Source organism: Herpailurus yagouaroundi, unplaced genomic scaffold, assembly GCF_014898765.1.
Source record: "Herpailurus yagouaroundi ecotype Mexico unplaced genomic scaffold, PumYag 140, whole genome shotgun sequence".
Taxonomy (NCBI): Eukaryota; Metazoa; Chordata; class Mammalia; order Carnivora; family Felidae; genus Herpailurus; species Herpailurus yagouaroundi.
The window spans coordinates 18528315-18554169 of NW_024412395.1; the positions used below are offsets into that span (position 1 = coordinate 18528315).

At 37.0% G+C, this 25855-nt stretch overlaps 1 protein-coding gene and 1 long non-coding RNA gene across 17 annotated transcripts in view; one reads left to right on the plus strand and one right to left on the minus strand.

The window, feature by feature from the left end:
* The window catches only part of LOC121030485 (uncharacterized), a 65855-nt gene extending 63597 nt beyond the window's left edge, over positions 1-2258 (minus strand). For all 9 annotated transcript variants that reach the window (XR_005790245.1, XR_005790250.1, XR_005790253.1 and 6 more), the window contains exon 1: positions 1974-2258. This is a non-coding gene — a long non-coding RNA (uncharacterized LOC121030485). The remainder of the gene's footprint in view (positions 1-1973) is intronic.
* The window catches only part of CCNT2 (cyclin T2), a 41997-nt gene continuing 18393 nt past the window's right edge, over positions 2252-25855 (plus strand). For 3 of the 8 annotated variants that reach the window (XR_005790243.1, XM_040474906.1, XM_040474908.1), the window contains exons 1-4: positions 2252-2428; positions 3233-3314; positions 24143-24271; positions 25652-25712. Coding sequence is in view for 7 of the 8 variants with exons in the window: in XM_040474906.1 (XP_040330840.1) it covers positions 2271-2428; positions 3233-3314; positions 24143-24271; positions 25652-25712 (430 nt within the window). In the remaining variant the exon portion in view is untranslated. Of the gene's footprint in view, positions 2429-3232; positions 3315-5247; positions 5275-20866; positions 21009-21557; positions 21725-24142; positions 24272-25651; positions 25713-25855 lie in introns of those variants that run through there. The other 5 variants (XM_040474905.1, XM_040474907.1, XM_040474911.1 and 2 more) reach the window with 4 other exon arrangements.

Below are 25855 nucleotides of genomic sequence, written 5' to 3' on the forward strand. Positions count from 1 at the left end.
CTTTGAGATCAGGTAGCATCAGTCCAACTTCTTCAGATTGTGCTGGTTTGGGACAGTCTTTTGCCTTTCTGTATAAACTGCAGAATCAATTTGTTGAAATCTACAAAATAACTTGCTAAACTTTTGATTGAGATTGCACTGAATCTATAGATCAAGTTGGGAAGAATTGACATCAAATGATAGTGTCTTCCAATCCATAAACCCAAAATATTCTTTTTTATATCTTCTTTGATTGCCTTAGAGTTTTGCAGTTCTACACATAGATCGTAACATATTTTAGATTCATACCTATTAATTTTTATAAATGGTATTGTGTTTTAAATTTCAAATACCAATTGGACATTGCTGGTATATGGGAAAGCAAATGACTCCTGGGTAATAACTTTGTATCTTAAAATCTTGCAATAATCACTTGTTCCATTTTTTTCAATACTTTGAAATACAAAAATACAAAAAAGTATGCTATCCCTCAACATATTTTTTTTCCTTCTCAATCTGTTCACTTTTTACTTACCTTTCTTACTGTATTAGCAAGGATTTCCAGTACAGTTTTGAAAGGTGTGATGAGAGGGGACATCTTTGCCTTAGCAGGAAAGCTTCTAGTTTCTCACCATTAATTATGATACTAACAGGAGGGTTTTTACAAATTTTCTTCAACAAGTTGAGAAATTCTCTTATATTCTTAGTTTGAGTTTGTATCATAACGAGTGTTGGGGGTAAGCACCTTATAAATGGGGCTTTAAATCAATCTATCCCAGAACTTCTCTAAGCAGGGACAGGTGTGAAGCAAGCAATGTAGGTAAGAAATAAAGTTACGTAGAAAACTGTTACAAACTGCCTACTGCAACCAAATCAATAGCTCTATATTAAATATGTAACCGATACAGCCAAAGCCAAAATACGGCAATACACTGCACATAGGCTAAGCCCCCAAACGAGGACAAAGGCCTGGAGCATTAATAAGAAACTCACTTAAAAGCATTATCGGTTGCTTTTTAGAAATACTTCTGCCTGTTCTCTGTAGTCTTTGCCAAATAAAGTTATTTATTTATTTATGGGAGCAAGAGAGCACACGCGAGTGGGGAGGAGGCAGAGGGAGTGAGAAAATCCCAAGCAGGCTCTACACTGTCAGCACAGAGCCCAAGGTGAGGCTCCATCTCAAGTACCTCAGGATCATGACCTGAGCTGAAATCAAGAGCCCAATGCTCAAAGACTGGGCCACCCAGGTGCCCCCAAATAGTTACAATTTAGAAGATAAATTTTATTCACAGGCCAATATGCAATGGCTCAGAGTCGGAGACCTATCTATTCGCGGAAAGAAACTCTACTGCAGTAGTCTCTTACAAAGGCGGAAGAGATTAATCAATTGATACATGTGGTGTTAGACTTAACCACTAAGCAAAAATGTTACCTTGTACTGTTTCTCCTTTTACTTTGTTTTCAATCACAGCGTGGTTTAAAAACACGCTACCGAATCTCGTTTAAAAATTCAGCTCTTACACTTTCTAACTGGATATACCCTTTGGCCCAGAAATCTCAAAAATAAACCCCACGGTCTAAGTGGCTGTGGACAACATAGGGGGGAAAAAAAGCACTCAAGCACAACACACAGGTGGAGCGCTGTTACTCATGCACTCTTCCCAGGTGCGTCCTCCGCAGAGCCGCCCGAAAGCAGAGGCTTTCCGTCGTGGACACTTTTCCAACTCGGGGAAATGCCTACGAGACTGAGCAGACCAAAACGAAGAAAGTGGAAGTTGCGGCGTGCGCCTGGAGAAGGGTACGGCTTTTCTCCCTTTCAAACGCCACCAGACTCCCAGCCCGAGACGCCACCGGGACTTCAAAGTCCACGCCCAGGCCTCACGGCACAACCGCCCGCCCGCTTCCCTCTCTACGCGACCTCTGGCCAGCCCCTTCCCTTCTCCTCCCCGCCCCTTCACCCAGCCAATCCAAGACCCAGCGTCCCTCGCGCCGACCTTTTCCTTCCGAGCAGACCCCCACCTCCAGGCGCCTCCAAATGACAAGCGGCGCGGGGCATTGTGGTCCCGTGCGTAAGAGCGAGGCCCGGGGCAGAAAAAAGAAAGCAAAAGACTAGGGCGAGGCGGCAGGGCGGCCCCGCGCACGCGCACGGGCAGCGACAAGAGTAAAAAGGGGCGGTGCGTGTTCTACGGCGAGCGGACTGGGGCGGGGTCGCGCGGCCTTGGCGGGGAGTCCGCGAGCCGGGAGGGGAGGGGAGGGGGGTGGGTGAGGGAGCGGGCGGAGGAGGAAGTGTCATGGCGTCGGGCCGTGGAGCTTCTTCTCGCTGGTTCTTTACTCGGGAACAGCTGGAGAACACGCCGAGCCGCCGCTGCGGAATGGAGGCGGATAAAGAGCTCTCATACCGCCAGCAGGCGGCCAACCTCATCCAGGACATGGGACAGCGTCTCAATGTGTATCCTTTCCTGCTCTTGGCCCTCCGCCGCTCACGCCCTGTCCCCCCTCACTATTCTCCCGGTCGCCTGTTCTCCGGGCCTGGTGCCCCGCAAACATGGCGCCGCCGCCTCGGCCTTCGCTGAGACTCGCCCGCGCCGTAAGGGAAGGCGAGCTTGGGCTCGGGAGGCCGAAGCCGGCCAGTGAAGGAGGGGAGGAGAGGAGTCCTGGAATGCGGGCTAGGAGACTGCGTTGTGTAATCTGTTTGGGGCCGCGCGTGGTGGCGGCGGGGGATGGGAAGGCCGCCGAGGCCAGGGGGGAATTTTAGGGATTATCGCAGAAAAGAGGCAGCTATTTCCACTTCTCGTCGGAGAAGAGGCCGAGAAGTGGAAGGGTTACCGATGCTGAAAGGCGTGAAGTCGTCTCCGCAGCTTCTCCCCGCGTTCCTCGCTGGTTTGATGGCGGGTCTCGTACCTTGGGAGCTCACTGGAGGTCTTTATGTTCTTGGCGTGGTTTTGTATGGATGTGCGCGCGCGCATTTCAACTGTCTGATGCTGAGTTTAGTGAGTCGTAGCCATTGATAAATCCTTCCCGGGCTGGCTTAATAGCAATATTGGAGTGAAATGCTCAGCACTTATTATAGTTGGCGTCGAGCCTACCATCACCACCACCCTGCGGGGTTTTGTTTTATGTGTATAGTTTTGGGGTTCGTTTTGAGTGAACTGTAAGCATTGGAAAAATACCGTAGGTGGGGAATTTTCCATCAAAATTGTTTTAGAAATTAGGTCCTGTTTTTCTCGGCTATTTCCTAAATGTTACGTTCCAGCTCTCAGCTTACAATAAACACTGCGATTGTTTATATGCACAGGTTTTATATGCACCATTCTTTCACCAAATTCAGTAGAAATGTAAGTACTATCTTATTGCTTATTTTTACCATAACCAAATTTTGAAGTAAATCGATACGCAGAAAAAAGTTGGTCGTGGATTTCACTTTTGATTTAGTGTTCTAAGGTAACACTGAATGTAAACCGTGTGATAAACGTTTTGGTTGAAATGCAAAATGTTTCTAGTTTTTTAATTTGTGATGACAAGCTGCTGGGCACTTTGTTAGGCTTTGCCAGGTTTTTGAGATAAAAGGTAAATAAGAAACATTTACTCTAACAGTTATGACATCGGTATTCATTTAAATTTTATAGTTAACATTTGAATAATTTTAAATAGTAATGTACAGTGTAACTTGGCCTAGTCATTCTGTTGTACATCTTAATTGTATTGGACTCATTGTTTCAAATATTGTGAATTGGGCTTAATTTAATTCAAACATTCTTTTGAAATGATCCTTTGAAAGTTAAATGTTTAGCAGAAATATTTGATTTGCTAACAGTAATTTCTTACGGTGTCAGCGTTCCTATTTATCACAGCATTTGTTGTCTCCTTAAGTTTTTGGTGACCTAAACGTCAAATTTCCTTCAAACATAAAATGGCAGAGGTGTGTATAATTAGTTTTGAAGTAAAACTTATTCTCCAGTACTAAAGAATATAACCTGCAACCTGTAAATCTTGAAAAGTCGAGTAATGCTGTTTAGTTGAAAATTTTATTTTAATTTGTGAAAGGTGTGAGTTTGGTCTTTTTTTCAGAGTAACTTGCATACTGTGTTGCATCTGTTAACAGAAAGTTGCATAGTGTTTAAACATACTTAACCTTGTCTTAATTCTCACTATATTTTTTGCTCTTTTTATCACAGCTATTTTTAGAATGTTATTCTGAAAGGCGTGTGTAGAAAAAATAGACTGTGGAAGACTATGCTATTGGTAGATTGTTATTAGGACCTTTTTGCTAAGAAAACAGTCTTTGAAAAGGTCCATAATTTTTTTTTTTTTCTATTTGGAAGGAACAGCTTCATAGCTTAGATTGATTCCTGTTGTAATCTCTTCTGATCATAAGTGATTTGGTTTATCAGATTGTCATAGAGGTTTATCTTGTTTGAACAGTATATGTGTTTGTATACATTTTGGTCTCCCAAAGGCTCCTTTGCTTCTCTTTCTCTTTTAAATCTACATGAGTCTTATTCTATTTCCATTTTCCTAGTTATTTCTTGTGCACAGAACTTAGGTCAGTGATAGTGTTATGGAAGAGAGAGGAAGCCTCTTTGGCAATAACAATTTAGATCGAGAGAATTACATTTTTATTAAATTGGCTCCAAAGGCAGTCGTAAACTAATGAATACTAATACAAATGTGGCTTTCCTTAAGTAGCCTTGGAAAATGCTGGTAGAAATCACAAGTCAAAATAGTTCTGGAAATTCTTTATGTGGCTACAGAGGTCTCATTTGCTGAATCAGGCTTGCTTTTCTACTTCTAGTAATGATCTCACCACAAGACTATACTTCTCTTTTTGAACCCTCCCTCTTTCATAATTTGTCTCTATGGCCTGGTTGGTGTGCTTTAAAACAGGTATCTTGCTTACAGCCAAAATTCACAGCTTGACCTTTAAATTAAATGGTGAAGCCTGGGTCACTTGCATTCTTTCCCTAATTTACTTAAATGCCATCATTCATTAAAAAGCCAAAGTATTATTTTTATTACCCCACTTAATGCCATATATGTATGAAGGTAAACTTCAGCATTTTACATTAAATTGTTATTAGCAGGATAATTGAAATCTGAAATCTGATGTTAATTTCTATTTTAAAAAGTAACATTGCACCCTTCATATCTAACTGTTGTCTTTTTTACCTTTGCTATTTTATCAAAAGTGGTTTTAATATTTGTATTGGTGCTCTTGCATCAATTGCACAGCCTCACTCTTTTATCTTTTTTTTTTCCCTATTCTTTTAGGGTGAAGGGGGTGGTCTCAAATTGAATGTGAGTCACTTTTAAATTCATACTCCCCCACATCATTGGGAAAATTTTTCTTATAGGGTTATAATGGAATGTCATAGTAAACTTACAAAAAGCATGAGTTTCACCACAAACGGAACACCAGTCAGTAAATTAAACACTAACAAGCTTAAATTTTGAGATGATAGTTACAAACTTTATGTAGTTTTATAATATATGCATTATATCAAAATATGTTTAATGTTTATGTGGATTTATTGTATTTTCCCACGGTGACTAATTTAAAAGTAATATCTCCCCTAAAATTTAAGCGCTGTTGTGTTTTAGAATAAAGTCAGTGTGGACATGTGTTGGTGACCCAGAAACTATCTTTTATCATTGAGTTTTATTGTCAATTTCTCTTGGAGGGTTGGATCACTGTCCGCACTAAGTGACTTCTATATGTAACCTAATTAGATAAGTCTACCCTTTGTTCACTGGATGCATAAGGTTTATGTAATTGGGGTTAGAAATTAAAGAATGGCCTTACAACGTGAAGCTCAAGATAAATCTGGTGAAGTAGAAAAGCCCTGGCGCCAACAGTATCTCCAAGTTCTATACTGTGGGAGAACATCCTCTCCAGTATCAACCTTAGAATAAATATTGATCCAGTTTCTCTTAGAAACTCTGTTCATTAATTTCGTTAGTCAAGTTTATGATGCATTTGTTTCTTATATTCTAATGAATTTTCTTAAGATGAGATTGTGGAGAGTACACTGTTCTCTCTGTATTTTTGATGGTCATGGTCTGTTTTCATAGATCTGTTCTCCAAATCCATGGTCATTTAAATCTCTTTACTTAGTTTTATTGTCTGTTTTTGAGCTGCAGCAATCGGAGCTGTATCCAATATGCCAGATTTAAATGTATTGTAGTTTTTATTTACTATATTACATTTCTGCTAAGGTCCCAAGAGTATACAGTTAAGGATGGTATTTAGGACTGATGATTTTAAGGAATGACTATAATGATTTCTTTTTTCTTTTTAAATTTTTGTTGTTGTTGTTGTTTTTTAGAGAGAGACAGAGAGCAAGCTGGGGAGGGGCAGAGAGAGGAGGGAGACACAGAATCTGAAGCAGGCTCCAGGCTCCAAGCTGTTAGCACAGAGCCTGATGCAGGGCTGGAACTCACGAACTGTGAGATCATGACCTGAGCTGAAGTCGGACGCTTGACCGACTGAGCCACCCAGGTGCCCCATGACTGTAATGATTTCTAAGATTGCATCATCTATGTCATATCTACATTTCATTTTATACATCTAAGTTAGCTGTACACCTTAAGTGAACTTGTATTTTTGCTTGTGATAAAATTGATTACCACTTTTTGTTCACAATGTTTATAATCTTAGTTGACTTTTGATTAGATGTCATTTGGAAATTTGCAGATGTTCTTTTTGCATTCCTTTCATCCCCTGTAAAGACTTAAATGAAGAAAGCTATTCTTGTATACATCTAGAGAAGTGCCCACAGTCTCTGTTCTTTAATAATATAGCATTCTGCCATTATAATTATTAATTACAGTCTTTGCAATAGAAATTTATTTAAGACTTTTTTAAAAGTAGGTTTTATCCAGTTTACACTAATTGCTTTTTTATTTTTTTTATTTTTTTTATTTTTCAACGTTTATTTATTTTTGGGACAGAGAGAGACAGAGCATGAACAGGGGAGGGGCAGAGAGAGAGGGAGACACAGAATCGGAAACAGGCTCCAGGCTCTGAGCCATCAGCCCAGAGCCTGACACGGGGCTCGAACACGGACCGCGAGATCGTGACCTGGCTGAAGTCGGACGCTTAACCGACTGCGCCACCCAGGCGCCCCACTAATTGCTTTTTTATATTCAAATTACTGATAACATTGTCATACAATTGCATTTTGTGAAAGAAAACATTTTGGGGGAATTGGTTAGTTCACGGCTTTTGTTTATATTTTTACCGTGAAAGCCCTAAATTTCTCTCAAACATAGTAACGTAGATGCAGTTAAATGTAAAAATATCCCCCAACACATCCATTCAGGCTAGAAGGTAAACAATGTAATGGATCAAATCTTGTTGCTCACAGGTCTGTTGAATGACTCCTTATACATTTTTCTCTGTATATGTCCTCTCCCCAGTGACAACACTTTAAATGCTTTCTTTTATTTTTAAAAACGAATACAGGTATATGGTAAATGAAAAAGGTAGAAAGGGAATATGATAAACCTCTCTTCAGCTTGAGTAAGCCCACTGCCCTGAAACATTTTCTGTTAACAGTTCTTGTGTGCCCTTTCAGAAATACTTTTTGCTTGTGAAAGCCTATATATATGTATCTTTTTCAGCACAAAAAAAGGGGTTTGTTTTGGTTTCCCAGTTCTTAGATGTGACACAGTTGCTGTGTGAGAGCGTATAGAATTGGACTGGTCCTAGTTGGGTTTAGGTGTGGCTACTTCTGGGGAAGTAATTTTTAAGATGGCACCAGCTGCTTTTTAATTTAATAAAGCTGTTAATTCAAGAATAATTCTATGTTCAGAATCCCTTAATACTACTGGGAAATACTGCAGTGCTGTCCAGTAGAACTTTCTGGGTAATGGAAGTATTTTGTATCTTTTCTGTTCAGAGTGATACTAACCAAGCACATGTTTCCTGGGTTGTAAATTTGAGATTATTAGACTAGATGATTTCTAAATTTACTTTTCAGCTATCAATTGCACAGATGCTAAAGTATTATCTTCCTGAAGAAACAGATACAGTTACTCAGTGACTTGTCCAAAATCAAAGCAGTCATTATATGATAGGCATTTGAACCTAAATTCCTTGCCTAATCCCATACTGTTCTCACTTTTGTCTAACCCTAGTGTATTTAAGAAATTGGGCAGAGTATTGAAGCTAGTGTTTTCTTTTATTTAAAAAAAATTTTTTTTTTCTTAATGTTTATTTATTTTTGATAGAGGGAGACACAGAGCGCGAGCAGGGGAGGGGCAGGGAGAGAGGGAGACACAGAATCTAAAGTAGGCTCCAGGCTCTGAGGTGTTAGCACAGAGCCAGACACAGGGCTCGAATCCACAAAATGTGAGATCATGACCTTAGCCGAAGTCGGATGCCCAGCCACCCAGGTGCCCCTGAAGCTGGTATTTTTTAGAGATGATCAGTAGACAAGTAAATAGTGAAAATACTTTCTCAGATTTTGATTTGCTTACATCAATTGGACAAAATCCAATAAAGTCTTCTTTTGAATTAGGCCCCAAATTCCCCTTTTAGCCCTTTTAGACTTAGCATTTATGCATTGCGCATCCTTCTTTTTCCAAATGGTGCAGTCTCTTCACTTTTCATGTGAATGTGATCTGTCAGATTTTAAAACAGGTTAAGTTTCAACTCTTCATGAAGCATTCCCAAGATAACTCCACTCTTGTACTTCTTAATTTCTGTATCTTATTCTTTGGGTCCTATTTCACATCCTTTTGTACTCCATCTATTTGGTGTCCTTTATTGCTATAGCATAACTGTATTATACGTTGAAGTTGAAGTAGGTTTTTCTTTTTATTAGAAAATAAAACACAAACATAAAACCACCAAACAAATGAATAGCTGAAAGGCAAACAACCTTGTAACCCAAGAAAGAGAACTTTGCCACCTATCCCAGAAGTGTTTCCATATGCCCCACCCTTATGTCAGACCCTTTCCTCCCTCTACAAAATAACCAGTATCCTTGATGTAGTAATCACTTTCTTCTATTTTGATACAGTTTTACCACCTAATTCTGCACTCTTAAATGCCACAGTTTAGTCCTGTGCATTAAATATTTGATTTTTTAAGTCTCAATATATAGGTCTCCCCTCCAGCCTTTTCACTTAAATTTTACCTGTTGAAGAACCTAGGGCATTAGACCGTAGAATTTCCAACTCTGCATTTTGTTGACTGTATACTCCTGCTGCAGTTTGTCATGCTCCTTTGTTCTTTAATTCCCTGCAAATTGCCAATTGGATCTAGAAATTTCATCAAACTGACTTTAGATCCCTTTGGCAAGACTGCAGGTGGTTTTATGTTCTTTCATCAGATCCCTAATGTCTTATCGTGTATGATGTTAGTAGCTGTTGATATTCAGTGCCTAGATCCTTTCGTTCATTGTGATACTCTAATTCTATCATTTCTGGGTTTATTAATTGGAATATTTTTATAATGAAATGCTGTGATTCATCTATTTAGATACCCAGTGGTACGGTTCATAAAGGAAAATACATGATTCTTGCCCTACATTTACCACCTTTGTTGAAATGTGATTCATATACTGTATATCTCACCCATTGAAAAGTGTACAGTTCCATGCAGTTTTTTAGGTGTATTCACAGAGTTGGGTGTGAATTTAAAAATTTTTCATTACCCCAAGAAGAAACCCTACATTCTTTAGCTGTCTATTCCCATTCTTCACTCCACCCCCAACCTATTCCAGACGTTTCCTATGAGTGGAATCATACAATATTTGGTCCTTTGTGACTGGCCTCTTTCTCTGACCACATAATGTTTTTAAGGTTTATCTGTGTTGTAGTACATATTAGTACTTCATTTATTTTTCTTGCAGACTACCATTATACCACATTTTATATATCCATTCATCAGTTGATAGACATTTGAGTGATTTGCACATTCTGGCTATTATTTTGCTCCTGTGAACATTTATATATAAGTTTTCAGGGGGACGTATGGTTTTGGATTCTCTTGATTGCAGGAATAGCATTGCTAGACCATATGGTAATTCTATACCCCAATAATCTTGGATAGCTTCCTCACTGTTATAGCACGATGTTCCACGCTCATCTTGTACATTTCCTTCTCCACAGCTGTAATAGCCATTTCTTTCAGAAACCCTCCTTTCTTTTATTTATTTTTTTTTTAATTTTTTTTTCAACGTTTATTTATTTTTGGGACAGAGAGAGACAGAGCATGAACGGGGGAGGGGCAGAGAGAGAGGGAGACACAGAATCCGAAACAGGCTCCAGGCTCTGAGCCATCAGCCCAGAGCCCGACGCGGGGCTCGAACTCACAGAGTGCGAGATCGTGACCTGGCTGAAGTCGGACGCTTAACCGATTGCGCCACCCAGGCGCCCCCCTCCTTTCTTTTAGTCGGAAGTGGTATTTCAAAACCAGGAGCTGGATATTAGGGATACTCATTGTTATTGTGTTGGTCTTGTTTGTAGGCATCTTCAGTGAACAGAATGAGGAAATATTTAGTATGGTAAATATATATTCATTATGTACATTGATATGTTAAATGTTTATGATTTACACATTAAGTATATAAATTTACACATTAAATATATATTAACCAGACTTGTTTTATCTATTTATTTTAATTTTTTTTTTCAACGTTTATTTATTTTTGGGACAGAGAGAGACAGAGCATGAACGGGGGAGGGTCAGAGAGAGAGGGAGACACAGAATCGGAAACAGGCTCCAGGCTCTGAGCCATCAGCCCAGAGCCTGACGCGGGGCTCGAACTCACGGACCGCGAGATCGTGACCTGGCTGAAGTCGGACGCTTAACAGACTGCGCCACCCAGGCGCCCCTATCTATTTATTTTAAATGCATTCTTTACCTCAGGAATTTGCTAATTCAAAATAACAGCATTTTTTATTTAACCTGTCTTTTGTACATTTCTGTGACCTTTCACACCAAAATCTTAGTTGTTAAGAATGTGGGATTAGAGACTTTATCCCATAATCACTCATTAACTTAACCCCACATTACACAAGTAAGTTTCAGACCAGCAGTACTTTTGTCATCAGCAGTATAATTATTGAGAACAATAAAATGTTTTTGTTTTGCTCTCCCATCTCATCCCATGTTTTTTGAGGTCATATTATAGCTACGTTATCTTAAATAGCTATTACACAACTTTTCTTTTCAACCTTTATTTAATCTTAGTTCTGCAAGTAACCATTTTTGTTCACTACTAGTGCTTCTGTTTAAGTCTCTAGTCATTTTGATTGTTAGAAGTTCTCTTGAAGATGATGGAAACCATATTCTCTGAATCCTTGTGTGTTGATAATAATTTATCTTTGCCCTTTAGACCCAAGGTCCGTTTTGCTGTGTATAAAATTCTTGGCTCCTGCTTTCTTTTCTTAGATATCTTAAATATGTAACACATTTCTTTCCTGGCATAAAGCACTAGTATTGGTGGTAATCTAGTTTTCTTCAATTTTTTTTTGCCTAAATGGCCAGTTTTTTTCCTTTACAATCCAGTAATTTTACTACAGTGTGTCTTGGTGCTGGTTGTTCTGGGTTAATATACTCGTGTGTAATGTGATCTTTTTTACTTACGTTTTGTGTTTTGAATCATTTTTAGTGTCTAGTAGTTTGGAAGTATGTTACTGTTTTACTTTGTGATTTTTTATTGTAAAATAGACTTAACAAAATTTATCATTTTAACCATTTTTAAGTGTATGGTTAAGTGACATTAAGTACAGTATTCACATTGTTTTGCAAACATCACCACCATCCATTTCTAGTACTTTTTTATTTTTTCTAACTGAAATTCTGCTCATTGAGCGAATGCCACATTCTCCCACTCCTCCAGACCCTTGGAACCACCATTCTATTTTGTCTTTGAATTTCACTATTCTTGTATCTCTTAGAAGTGGAATCATGGAATATTTGTCCTTCTTTGTGTGTGTCTTATTTTACTTACCATAATGTCTTCAAGATTCACCCACGTTGTAACGTGTCAGAATTTCCTTCCTTTTTAAGGTTGAACATTACTCCATTGTATGTATGAACCACAGTTGGATTCCTTTTATGTTTTGGTTATTGTGAATAATGCTGGTGGATTGTGAATAAATGTGGGTTAAGTTCTTGCTTTCAACTCTTTTGAGTATATACCCAGAAATGGAGGATCACATTGTGATTTCATGTTTAATTTTTTGAGGAACTGCTATATTTTCCACAGCAATAAGCACTATCTTACATTCCCACTAGCAGTGCACAAGTGTTCCAGGTTCTCCACATCCTCACAACACTTGCTCTTTTCTGGTTTTCTGATAGTAACCATCCTAATGAATGTGAAATGGTATCTCATTGTAGTTTTAATTTGCATTTCTCTGATGACTTAATGATGTTTTAGCATCTTTTTATATGCTTATTGGCCATTTATATGTTTCCTTTGGAGAAAGTTAACCAGTCTTTTATCTATTTTTTTTTAAGTTGTATGATTTCCTTGTATATTCTGGATGTTAATCTCTTATCGGGTACATGATTTGCAAATATTTTCTTAGATTCTGTGGGGTGTCTTTTCACTTTCTTGATGCACAAAAATTTTTTGCTTTCAGGTTTAATTTTTTATTTTGAGAGAGAGAGGGAGAGACTGAGAATCCCAAGGCTCCACACTGTCAGCACAGAGCCCGATCAGGGCTCAAACCCATGAACCGTGAGATCATGACCTGAGCCGAAATCAAGAGTTGGATGCTTACCTGTCTTAGCCACCCAGGTGCCCCTGCACAAAAGTTTTTAATTTTGATGAAGCCCAGTTTACCTGTGATTTCTTGTGTTTTATGTGCTTTTGGTTCCTATCCAAGAAATCATTGCCAAACCCAAAGTCCTGGAGTTCTTGTTTTCTTCTAAGGGTTTTATAGGTTTAGTTCTTACATATAGGTCACCAATCCATTGTGAGTTAATTTTTGTATATGGTATAAAGTGAGGGTTGGATTTCATTCTTTTGCACTTGGATATCTGGTTTCCCTGGTACCATTTGTTTTTGTTTTTGTTTTTGTTTTTGTTTTTGTTTTTGTTTTTGTTTTGAGCAGTTCTTTCTAGTGTGATTTTTGTTGCTTAGAGTTAACTCTTCTGATTTGTTTCTTACAGTATTTTTGTATGACCTAAATACTTTTCAGTTACATATGCAGATATATAGCTTGCTTTCTAAGGTTCCCTGGCTGTGTTCCCCCTCCCTCATTTTTATCTTTTCTTTGCCTTGTCCCTATCCTGCCATTTCTGCTTTGGAAGTTTCTCTTCAATATTGAGTCCTTGAAAAGAGCCTTGGGAGATCAATTTGAAAAGTACATAGAAGTTGGCTTGAACCCTTTAAGCCCTACTCTAGGCATCTGGCATCCACCCACTTACTGAAATTGACAAAATTCCTCCCTGGTTTAGCTGCTGTTACCAGATTGGCCCACCATGATTTCCAATAAATGCTTGGGGGCTACTTTGAAGTTCTTACCAAGTCCAGCAAATGCCCCATTCCGTTCCTTTGCTTCTTTTTGCATAGATGCTGATAGTGGGAGGCTATTGTGGCTACACAGTAGCCAGTTTTGTCCTTAACCCGTTCAGTATTTTGGAATTTCCTAGGAATGCCTTGCCAAATAGTTTAGTTATAAATATCCGTGGGGTTTTGCCTTTGCTCTAGTTACTCTGGTTTTCTATGGGAATTTGGTTACCACCTCTGCCAATATCTATCTTCTCAGAATTCTTCAGATAAAACATTAAAAGGTAATCCACAGTCCCTTTAAGAGATACAGTAATTTCCAAACAACTGCAGTAGACTATCATTTAAATGTACAGTTGACCCTTAACATGGATTTGAACTCCATGAGTCCACTTATACACAGTTTTAGTTTTTCAGTAAATATATTGGGAAATTTTTTGGCAAGTTGCAACAATTAAAATTCAATGACAAACCACATAGCCTAGAATTACTGAAAAAGTGAGAAAAATGAGGTATTACGAGAATACAGTAATACGTGTAACATAAAATATGCGTTAATTGACTATTTATATTATCAGTAATGTTTCCAGTCAGTAGTAGGAGTTTGGAGAAAGTCAAAAGTTATACATGTGTTTTTAATTCAGGGTGGGAGTGGGTTGGCATCACTAATTCAGTCAGTTGGCCCACATTGTTCAGGGTACAACTGTACTTTAATAGGTATAAGTTCTTCTAAGAAGATAAGGATATCATTTTTTTAAGAATCATTAAGTCACTTGAATTTCATTCTGTTAAACAAGGAACATAATCCATTTGGAAAGTTTATTAATAGACATAAAAGCATATGTGATATTCTTGATTGATTTTGCATATTAATTTTGAAAAGAACTCTAGAAAGTTCTCCCTCAAAGCTTTAATGTTATTTTGAAACATGGCAGTTTGTCTGCCTAATTACAGGGATGTTGACTGATATATATTGGGCTGTATATTATAGGTCTCTATAAAGTCTTAATGAATCACCTTGTTTTCCCTCCTCAAAATTAGATGATTGTAACAGGTCCAAATCACGTCTTTTGTACACACACACACACACACACACACACACACACACACATTTATGTTCATATGCTTCTATCATAGCTTTAGCTCATGTGTCCCAGAAATAAGAAAGCATTTTATTTTTATTTTAAGAAAGCATTTTATATAATTTGGTAATGTAGTGCTTCTACACTAACTCTGGTCTATAGAATAGAGCAGAATTTTTACATTAACAAATGTGCATTGGGTATTTGCATTAGCCAAACCACACAAAGGTCTCTGCATAAACATTGACTATGTAATTTATAAATTGATTTTGAAGGCAGTTAGAACAAGAATTCTGAAGATGTTTTTATTGCATAAAATCGATAAGGTAATGTTTTTAAGGGAAAATCAAATTAGATTGCTGTGTACTTGTTAACGGTTCTAGTTGTAAAGCTGCTGTATTAAGTACTCCTATGATCATATTTAAGGAAAAACATGTAATATGAAGTTTTTCTTTAAATCATTTGAGTCTGGAGGTGCCTGGGTGGCTCAGTCGGTTAAACATCCGACTTTGGCTCAGGTCATGATCTCAGGGCTCGTGGGTTTCAAGGCCCGCTTCTGACTCTGTCCTGACAGCCCAGAGCCTGGAGCCTGCTTCAGATTCTGTGTACCCCTCCCCCTCTCATGGTTTCTCCCTCAAAAATAAATAAATATTAAAAAATAAATAAAATAAATTATTTGAATCTGATACAGAAAAAGAAGCAAATGAGGACTTGTTCGGTGTAAAATTTTAAATGTTATAGTTTCAGTGGCTTGTACTTAGTTACCTGATGCTGTGTGTTTATATAACAACGTAACAATGTTATTCCACAAACATTAAGTATGTATTATGTAACAAGCAGTATGCAAAGAAGGTATGTATTTTCTTATAAATAAATAAGAAATAGTGCTTTTCCTAAGGTACTTACATTCTAGTGGGAAAGGAAAAAAAAAAACATTTGTCTACTGTGGGAATGACTAGGAACAGTAACCAATTTGAGCTATTCTATGGTGCCTATAACGTGTAATACATTTCCATCTGCTTCATATCATTTTAATGAACTTTCTCTTCAGAATGCCAATTGTGGGGGTTAAGCCTGTGTGCTAAATATATATAGCCACTAACTAGAAGTGGTTAATTTCACATTTCTTTACTATTTTAACATGGCTACTAGAAAATTTTTAATTACATTTGTGGCTTACATTGCATTGCTCTTTGATAGTGCTGGTTTGGGCTATAAACTTATTTTAATTTTTTTTAATGCTTATTTATTTTTTGAGAGCGAGCAGGGGAGGGACTTTGGGGGGTGGGCGGAGAGACAGAGGATCCGAAGCAGTTCTGTGCTAACAGCAGAGAGCCCGATGCAGGGCTCAAACTCATGACCCTTGAGATCATAACCTGAGCCCAGGTGGGACACTCAACCAACTTAGCCACCCAGGCGCCCCAGGCTAAAAGCTCTTAAAAACTAATACCAGTCAGCTAATGAAAAGTGTAGACATTTGTATCTGTGAACAAAATTATTTTGGAATTCACACTGTAGTAATTTGTTCAATAGAAAAGTTTGCACATTCAAACTAATCTTAAATAGTGGCCTTATTTACAAGTTGAAAAAAAAAATGATTCTTTTCCAGTCAGGAATTAAGAGCATGAAAACTGTCATAGTTTCATGCTTGGGGAAAGAAAAAATAGCTTTGAGCAGGGAAAGGAAGTTCTGAGGATTTGAGGTCAGTCTTTAAATGGTATTTTGATTCAGAGAAGATACCAGATTTTTACAAGCTCCCACATCCTTGGATAGTTGGTATTGCTCTAGCTTAGTGATTGCTATTTAGATCACTAATAGAAGTAGCCATTTGAATCAGTGGTTTCCTTTATGTAGACTTAAACATCTGTTCAAATTATTTTTGTTAACTAAACAAACAAAAGTTTCCTGAAATAATTACATAATTTAAATATCAAAATTAGGTATAGCTGGGTGGCTCAGTCGCTTGTCTGGCTTTGGCTCAGGTCATGGTCTCACAGTTTGTGAGTTCGAGCCCCGCATTGGGCTCTCAGCTTTGGGTTCTCCACCTTCTTTCTCTCCCCCTCCCCTGCTGGCACACTCATTCATTCATTCATTCTCTCTCTCTCTATCTCTGTTTCTCTCAATAAATAAACTTTTTTTAAAAAAGTCACAATTAAATGTTGTTTAAGAAATGGATATGTAGTATACCTTCTTAAAAAGAAACCTAATTTTCCTTTTAAATTAACAAATGTGCTATGAAGTTATACAGGGTTAAGATAAATGTTTACCAGTGTTTATTGTGCTGTGATTAGGTTTCTGGTTTCCTAGAAATTCCCTTTATTGGCAATAACTTAAAAGGGGAAGTCTTTGACATTAGCTCCTTTAAAACAAAATCTTTATTGAAATCATTCACAGACCGTAAAATTCACCCATTTAGAATGTGTAATTTAATGGGTGTGTTTACAGAGTTGTACACTATCATTGCAGTCTAAGTTTGTAATACTCTCACCACCCCAAAGGAAACCCTATACCCATTAGCTGTTGTTCACTGATTTCTCTCCCCCTTTCAGCCCTGGACAACCATTTTCTGTCTCTCAGTAGATTTGCCTATTCTGTGCATTGCATATAAAATGAAATTATATAATATATGGTCTTTTCACTTACAACGTTTGCAAGATCCATCCATGGTGTAGCATGTATCAGTACTTCATTCCTTTTTACTGTCATCATTCCTTTTTACATTCCATCATGTGGATATACATCATTTTATTTATCCATTTATCAGTTGATGAACATGTGGTTTGTTTCTGCTTTTTGCCTATTGTGAGTAATGCTGCTGTGAACATTCCTGTACAAGTTTTTGTGTGGACATTTTCATTTTTCTTCGGAATATACCTAGGAGTGGAATTGCTGGGTTGTATAGTAACTCTATAGACCTCAGTAATCTTGGAAAGCTTTTTGAAAACATTTTGAGAAGCTGCCACACTTTTCCAAAGTAGTTATACCATTTTACCTTCCCACAAGCATTGCATTAAGGGTTCCTTCCAATTTCTCCACATCTTTGTCACAATTTGCTATCTTCTGTCTTTTTCTTTTTTTTGTTGTTGTTTTTGTTTTTGTTTTTAATTTATTTTGAGGCATGGGAAGAGCAGAGAGAGAAAATGAAAATCCCATGGAACTCTAACTCAGAAACTGTGAGATCATGACCTGGGCCAAAATCAAGTGAGACACAACCCACTGAGCTGCGCAGGCACCCCTGTCTTTTTTTTTATTATCATTATTATTATTATTGCCATCTTATGGGCATGCTAGTGAGTATAAAATAGTAGCTTATGGTTTCATTTTGCGTTTCCATAGTGACTGGTGGTGTTGAGCATCTTTTCATGCATTTATTGGCCATTTGTAGTATCTTTGGGGAAATGTCTACTTAACCCTTTCCCATTTTTTAAATTGTTTTGTCTCTTTATTAAGTTGTGAGAGTTCTTTGTATATTCTAGATAACAGTTCCTTATCAGATACAGGATTTGCAAATATTTCCTCCCATCCTATGGGTTAGCTTTTTCACTTTGTTGATGGTTTCATCTGTAACACATGCATTTAATTTATTAGGATTTTTGTTTTGTCACTTGTGCTTTGATGTCATATCTAAGAAAACATTGCTTGATCCATTGTCATGAAGGTGTATTCCTGTTTTCCTTTACAAGTTTTTATCTCTTAAATTTAGGTCTATGATCCATTTTTAGTTAGTTTTTGTATATGGCGTAAAGAAAGGAATGGATTTCATTTTTTTGCATGTGGATATGCAGTTGCCCCAGCACCATTTGTTGAAAAGACTGTTTTTCCTCCATCCAATTAAATGTTTACTTCTGGAATCTATCCTATTCCATGATCCTTCTGTCTTTCCTTATACTATTACCACATGGTCTTGATGACTGTAGCTTTGTAGTTTTGAATTCAGAAAGTATGAGTCTTCTAACTTTATTCTTTTTCAAAACTGTTTTTGCTTTTCTGGATCCCTTGTGTTTCCATATGAATTTTATTTTATTTATTTTTTTTTTCAAAGTTTATTTTTGGGACAGAGAGAGACAGAGCATGAACGGGGGAGGGGCAGAGAGAGAGGGAGACACAGAATTGGAAACAGGCTCCAGGCTCTGAGCCATCAGCCCAGAGCCTGACGCGGGGCTTGAACTCACGGACCGCGAGATCGTGACCTGGCTGAAGTCGGACGCCCAACCGACTGCGCCACCCAGGCGCCCCTCCATATGAATTTTAGAATCAGCTGGTCAGTTTCTGCAGAAAAGAAGCTGACATTCTGACAGGGATTGTGTGAATCTGTAGATCAATTTGGGGAATACTATCCACAATATTAAGTCTTCTGTAGTATTAGTTATTTGTTTAGCCATCTGAAGGAAAGGGGACTTTGAAAGATTGATGTGGAATATTTGAATATCTATGCAAGTTGCTTCCCAATATTCTATGACTATTTACCATTGGCTGGTAGAAGCTGAGTGTATAAGGGAAAATAGAGACTTAACTGAGTTTTTTTCATTTTTGTAAGTCTCATAATGGTAACTTATCCTCCATAAATAAATACTTAAATGTCAGGTTACAGTAAGCATTTAAATACTTTTAAATATAATGTAGTTATTCTGTGGAAATCAGGCCTTATTCTCTTAATTATTACTGCTTTTCAGCAGTACTGAATAATAGTATTTTTCAGTCTTATATAGCCAGCTCTCTTCAGGTATAATTAGAAATCTAAAATAACATCCAACCTGAAGACTTTTGTATTTCTCAGCATAAATTTTCTTATGTTGACAGTATTACACTCACACATAATTATATGGGTAAGAAAACTAAAATACCAGGCTGAATTAATGACATTTTTTGTAATACTGGAATGTCAGTCTTTTCAGTACAACAAAATTAAGGATGTAAACCAGTTTGTACTGAAATTTTGGCTTAATTGGTCAAGCTTGGTGAGATCTTTACTTTTTTTTTTTTTAATATATTTTTATTTGAGAGAACACGTGAGCAGGGGAGGGGGCAGAGAGAGAGAGAAACTTAAGCAGGCTTCCGGCACAGTGCGGGTTCGATCCTGCAACCCTGGAATCATGACCTGAGCCAAAATCAAGAGTTAGACACCAACCGAGCCACCCAGGCGCTCCAGTGATCTTTGTTATTAACAAATGGACATTTTAACCTATTTTCCTCTTTGTTGAGGAGCCATTACCCCCCTTTATTTTTCCATATATCTAAGCTTATACTTCTCTTTTCATATTCTGAGACCTTTCTGGGAATCTTCTGAAGTTATGCCATTACCACTTTTCTTTAACTGTAGCCTTAGGCATGTGATTTCCCAGTTTTTAGCTGTGATACCTAGAACTAACTGGATATTAATGAAGTCTTTTGAAGGCACAGGGAATAGTTATCCTAGTCTTAGGAGAGGGGGAGTTTGGAGGCAGTTAACGAACAGGGAAGAAATGGCTTCACCAGCTTATAGGACCTAAAGATGAAAAATAACAATAGATTAGAATAAGCTTCTTGATGATGTATTAGCAAATAGAAGGCAGATGTGGAAGTCTTTTCTTTGTTTCTCTTAGGACTCTTTTGGACTAGGAAATTTAAATTTGAAGAGTAATAAAACAGCTGTGGCTTCTTAAATACAAATGTATACATAAGGTGTATGCAGAAAATATATTACTAAACGGATGAAGACCGGAATGATTTCATTTGAAATTGACTGGTATGGCCATCATCAGTGGCTTTTGTTAATTCAAACTGACCTTGCCTCCAAATATCAAGGTTGAAGCCAACATTGGAGAGTGAAGAATGTCAGCAGTGAGGGCATCATGAGCAGAAGGGGGAGACAGCGGCCAGGAATGGGCAGGAAGAGAAAGGATGGAGAAGGAAGGGAGTCAGATCAAGAGGTAGGAATGGAAACATATAAAAGAATAGAAAAAGAGAAGGGGTGAAAGGAGGGGAAAGGGACGAAAGGAATACTGGTGTAATCATTGAAGTAATGTCGTGTATCATCATTTTGGTGTGTTTGAACCCGCTTAGTTAGGGCTCCAATGGAACCTTTAAAGAATTGAGTTTAACTGTGGAAGGAAAAAGGTGAGCAAGAAAGAAGGGAATTTTTAAAAGCATGTTAAATCACCTTTAAATTTTAAGATCAGCATTAGCAATACACAATTGTTGTTTACAGCATCATAATAATAATGTACTTTACAGCATAATAATAATAATTTCAGTCATATTACTCTGGGCACTATTCTAAGTGCTTTATGTATATTGATTGATTTAATTCTCACCACAACTTTATAAGCAGATACTATTTCTCCCATTTTACAGATGCAGAAACTGAGCCACAAAGAGAATAAGTAATTTGCCTAGGCTAGTCAGATAACAGAGCCAGGATTCCACTGAGGCACCCTGACTACTGTGCTACAGCTGGCTTCATCACCTCTACCTCCCCCTCTCCATGATTTGTATGGTATATTTCTGTAGAAATTTGTCTTGTTTTGAGAATGTGATAGCCCTTGGAAACAGTTGTACATTTGCTAGGCTGACAAACTTGACACTATTTAAAAATCAGTTTTTATTTCCTTCATTTATAGTAATTCAAGAAAGTTTATTAAAACGGATAACAGAACACAAAGATGGATCGTGCATGGTCCTTGTCCCCAGTGAGCTAAATCTCAGGTTGTAGTTGCTCCCTTGAACCAAGTATCTACTCCAGTATTGGTGTGAATTCTTTGACTTTGAACCAAGTTTACGTGCACTGATGAATGTCTGTTGCCTTCAAAAGGATGCTCCCTTTAAAAGCCACAGGCCAACTAATAACATAGCCATTACTTAAAACTTTTTGGAGTTCTTTTCCTTTCAGTAAGCCACACAGCAAAATCCACTTTCTATATAAAAAAAGCAGAGGTACCTAGCTTGATTACCTTCTTTAGTCATTCTTAATTAAAATTAAAGCCTCACATGGATATTCACAAAGTATTTATCTAAAAAGGTGTTTTGTTTTGTTTTGTTTTTACAGCCCTGATGGAGTAAAATGTTTGCAGGCTGTAGAGGAGGAAATGTGAATGGAGTTAGTGGATTTCACCAGGAACTTTGGAAGAGTGTTGGGTATTAGTGTTGCACTGGAGGAGGATGAGAATTGAGCCCTATTTAGAGGGAACAGAAAGACTTCTGTGAGGAGTGTGGGTAAATAAACCAGGAATCTACCCTGAAGATCATTGCTTAGTTCCCCGAATATTTAATTTTCTTAATTATTTGTAGAATTTTAGAATCATTCATTAGTAAACATCCTTTGTTTCCATTGAGACTATATTGTAAGGAGAAAAAAGTCTGTGGTTTGAAAGTACTTGATATTGAGGCTTATAAAAAGTCTGAAGAGAATGGAGCAGTCACTGGGAATCCTAAGAGGCTGTGCCAGGAAAAGCTCATTGGAGACTTTCAGAAGGTACCTTTTAGACAAGTAAGAGAAATCTTGGATCATCTGGCACTTAGGAAAAAAGTTTATTAAGTTCAGTCTAATGTGACATGTGGCTTGAGCCTATATTGCTTCACTCTTTGGTAAATAGTGCTAGCATTTGATGGCCGGCTTAGCCATTCCCCTCTTAGACATGAATTAGGTAAAAAGTGAGAGATTGTGGGACACTGAGAGTATCTTATATTGTTTCTTGCATTTCTTACCTTTGTATTGGCTGTTAGATTTTTACTGTGGGATTTGGAATACCTAGAATTTAACATTGGTGCCTTTATATTTTATATGTGGATTATCCACCTATCATTCGCTTGGCAAATACACTGAACAGCAGCTGCACAATGCAAGACAATGGGAATGTGAATGAATAATTCAGTGTCTAGATTTAAGCTGCTTCTGGACTAGTAGGGCAGACAAAATTAGTAAGCCAGAAGTTAGAATACAGCGAAAGTACAATGAGAGAGGTGTACACAGTTTCCTATTGAATAAAGAAGGGCACTTCATTTTGACTGAGGAATTTTCCTTAGGATGAGGTAAACATTTAAGTAGAAAAGGAATTAAAGTAGGTAGCATAGGAAATTCTCACTATGTGGAAAAAATAACTGGGATAGGAAATGATTGTCCACTCTCTTGTACTTTCTACATTTCAGAAAAATCCCTGCCCTGTATGGCTGCTGTTTTACTGGTATTTCAAGAATATTAACTAATTTTCATGTTACTTAATTAAATCTTTGGTAAAGAATAATAGTAGTTTATTCTAAATCTAAGAAAACTAATAAGAGTAAGTTGCCTTTTTGAGTATTCTTAATTTTTAAGTCTTTTCCTTGTTTTAATTTTGAAAGATGGAAATAAGTTGGAAAGTCCAAGTTGAAATTATTCAGTCCTTTTAAGATAACATTACTTGTTCTTTGGAGCCAAACTGATGTAATTTTACGTCTGTTTTGAAGTCATTTTCACTCCATTTACTCATCTGCAAATGAAATTAGACTAGCTAGAGAAGGTCCCTTTCAGATCCAAAATCCAGTGATTAAATTTCATGGCTCAGCATTATTTATAAGTTGTTTTAAAAGCTCAGAGAAAAGAATCTACCTTCTGGTATCAGAAATTTTGTCCTTAACTACCCAAATCATGTAGCATGCTTAATGCCTCTTTCTGTCCTCCCCTCCCTCTTCTGGCATTGTTTCTGTATAGTGATTGGTGATCCCTAAGATACAGTAAGATTCAGATGTTCATCTCTTGAAAAATAACCTGAATCTTGACTTCTAGAAATCATCTTCCCATGAAAAATTTCTTCTGTGTAATCTTAGAATATTATTTGAATTTAGAGTATGCCTGTTTTCTGAGTCAGCAGTAAATTTGGTTTATTACTTTTTGGGTAAATATTGCTCAGAATTGATGTTTCTCTAAGTCAATGTCTTTATACTGCTGTGTTCTTATACTTCAATCCCAAGATTGAACTTAAGATATAACTTAACTAAAGCTTAAAAAAAAAAATTGCTTATTTCTTGATCTCCATTTGGCAATGTCTCTACTCTGTTGATTTATCTTACATGTTCATTATCTGGTTCTTTAGCTATTGTTAATACTGCTATAGTGAAGTAAGAGTTGCTCAGTAGCAATTTCATGTTCAGAATCTTCTCATTTTGCCTTGTAGATCCTTTTTCTGTCCTAAAGCAATATTGCGTAGCTCTTAGCCACACAAGTGAATTGTTGGTTAATTTAAAAGAAACCTAGAAAGTAGTGGCTGTATCTAAAAAGAAGGAAAATCTAGGTATATTTTACCTATTTTTTTTTAAGCTACGACTTTATTATTTTGCTTGAGTTTTTATTTTACCTCCACAATATGCATTAATAATAAGTTAAACTTTATTTTAGTTTGCCCAAGTGTAAGTCTTTTTCCTTTTTCCCATTGCTATTCTATTTGCAGAACAGTAAAGCAAGTTTTAGAGACTAGGGTAACTAGTTTTATTTAATGAATCACTTTATTAAAACTCTTACATCCGTCTTGTTATAGCCCAAGTCACAATTCATATTTTTAATACTACATGCCTTCCTTGCACGCCCCACCTTAGAAAGTAGAAGGTTTTTCCAAAATTTTTTATTTTTAAATCACCAAATTTTTATCTTTTCTGCAGATAATATCACCTACTGCATTATTTTTGGCTGCAAAAGTGGAAGAACAGGCTCGAAAACTTGAACATGTTATCAAAGTAGCACATGCTTGTCTTCATCCCCTAGAGCCACTGCTGGATACTAAATGTGATGTATGTAAAAATAATTCAATTGGCGTTGCCTTCCAACTGCTGCTTGTTTCTTTTACCACTTAGGAATGCAGTACCAGGGAGTGATCTAACAGAAACATATTTCATGTATATACATGAATTTCAGTATCATTCTGAATCATGTTAAGGCTGTGATTCAAAGGTGGTTTTAAGTGTTTCACATTTTATTGCTTATCTTCACAGCAAAGCTGTGATATATGTAGTGGTGATCTTATATCACTTCCATTGTTTGGGTGCATTTGAGACCAAAGATGAATTACTCTTAAAATTTGTCAGCAATGGAAAAAAAAAGAAAGACCTCTGGTTTTGCCTGTAGACCAGTAAATAGTAATTTTACAGAATTGTTCCTTTATTAATGCATATATACTAATAGTTATCTCTGTCATATGTAAAAATGCACTGAGATAATGGCATTTAAAGGAGTAAGATAATGATGTTAGCCATTTAATAATAGAGAATGTATGATGATGCAAAGATTGTTCTTGTAACTTCTGTTAACATGATAAATTTGGAATTATTTTTGGTGAATACTTAGGGTATTGTTCAAATGATAGAAATCTATGTTTAAAAAATTAGTGACCTTTTCAAAATGGGGCATAAATAAAGGTGTTTTTCACTCTTGAGTTTAGCAACATGCCCTTACATGAATATTGATAATGTATTTTTTTTATCACCTTAGTTGCTACAAGTTAAGAAATTTGACGGTGATAGAAATTTTTTTCATACATCTATTCCCAGAGCAGTTGCAGTAGGAGAATAATTTATTGAAGTTGAAAGAGAAGGCCTTCTGTTTCCCCATGGTGTATGATACATCATTTTGGTATTTTATATCTAAAATGTTTTAATCTAGAGATTTGAGGGTTTGCTTTGATTGTATTTGTCTTCTCTAAAGAGAGGAAATTCTACACAATAACTCTGACTTTTAAGGAATTTCCACTTGAGATATCTTAGGTTGAATTGATAAGCCTTTTCTTTAACAGGCAGGTTTGAATTTGATTTTCTTACTTGAGTTGGTGCTTCCTTTGGTAAAGTGTCTTGAAGCACCACTACCTATGTCAAGTTTTACGTTACAGGCTGGAGCGTTTGTTGTTTTCAATGAAGCTCTACCTCCTTTCATGTTATCATTGTCTTGAGGGGTTTTGTTGCTATTTACCTTGTTTGCATATCCTGTATTAGAAGTAATTCAATTTAGATTGGTTGCAAAATATAGGATTTCCCTGTCACCCTCAATGTATTTCCTTCATGTTCCTAAACTAATCTGGCTCTTCTGTAATCAGTCTGTGATTTACATGAGACTTAGCGGTCCCATAGTCTCATAGTGTTGATCTTAAGCATTTTAATAGTATTATTTTTACCTGGCAGGCTTACCTTCAACAGACTCAAGAACTGGTTTTACTTGAAACCATAATGCTACAAACCCTAGGTATGTACTCACAGCTGATGCTATTTTTTGTGGTGTTCTAAAGAAAGAAAAAAATATCTGGAATAACTTTATCATTGAAGATGTTTCATTGTAAAACAAGGTTTGGGGCCAGAATAGTATAGCCTGGTTATAAGAAAAACTTT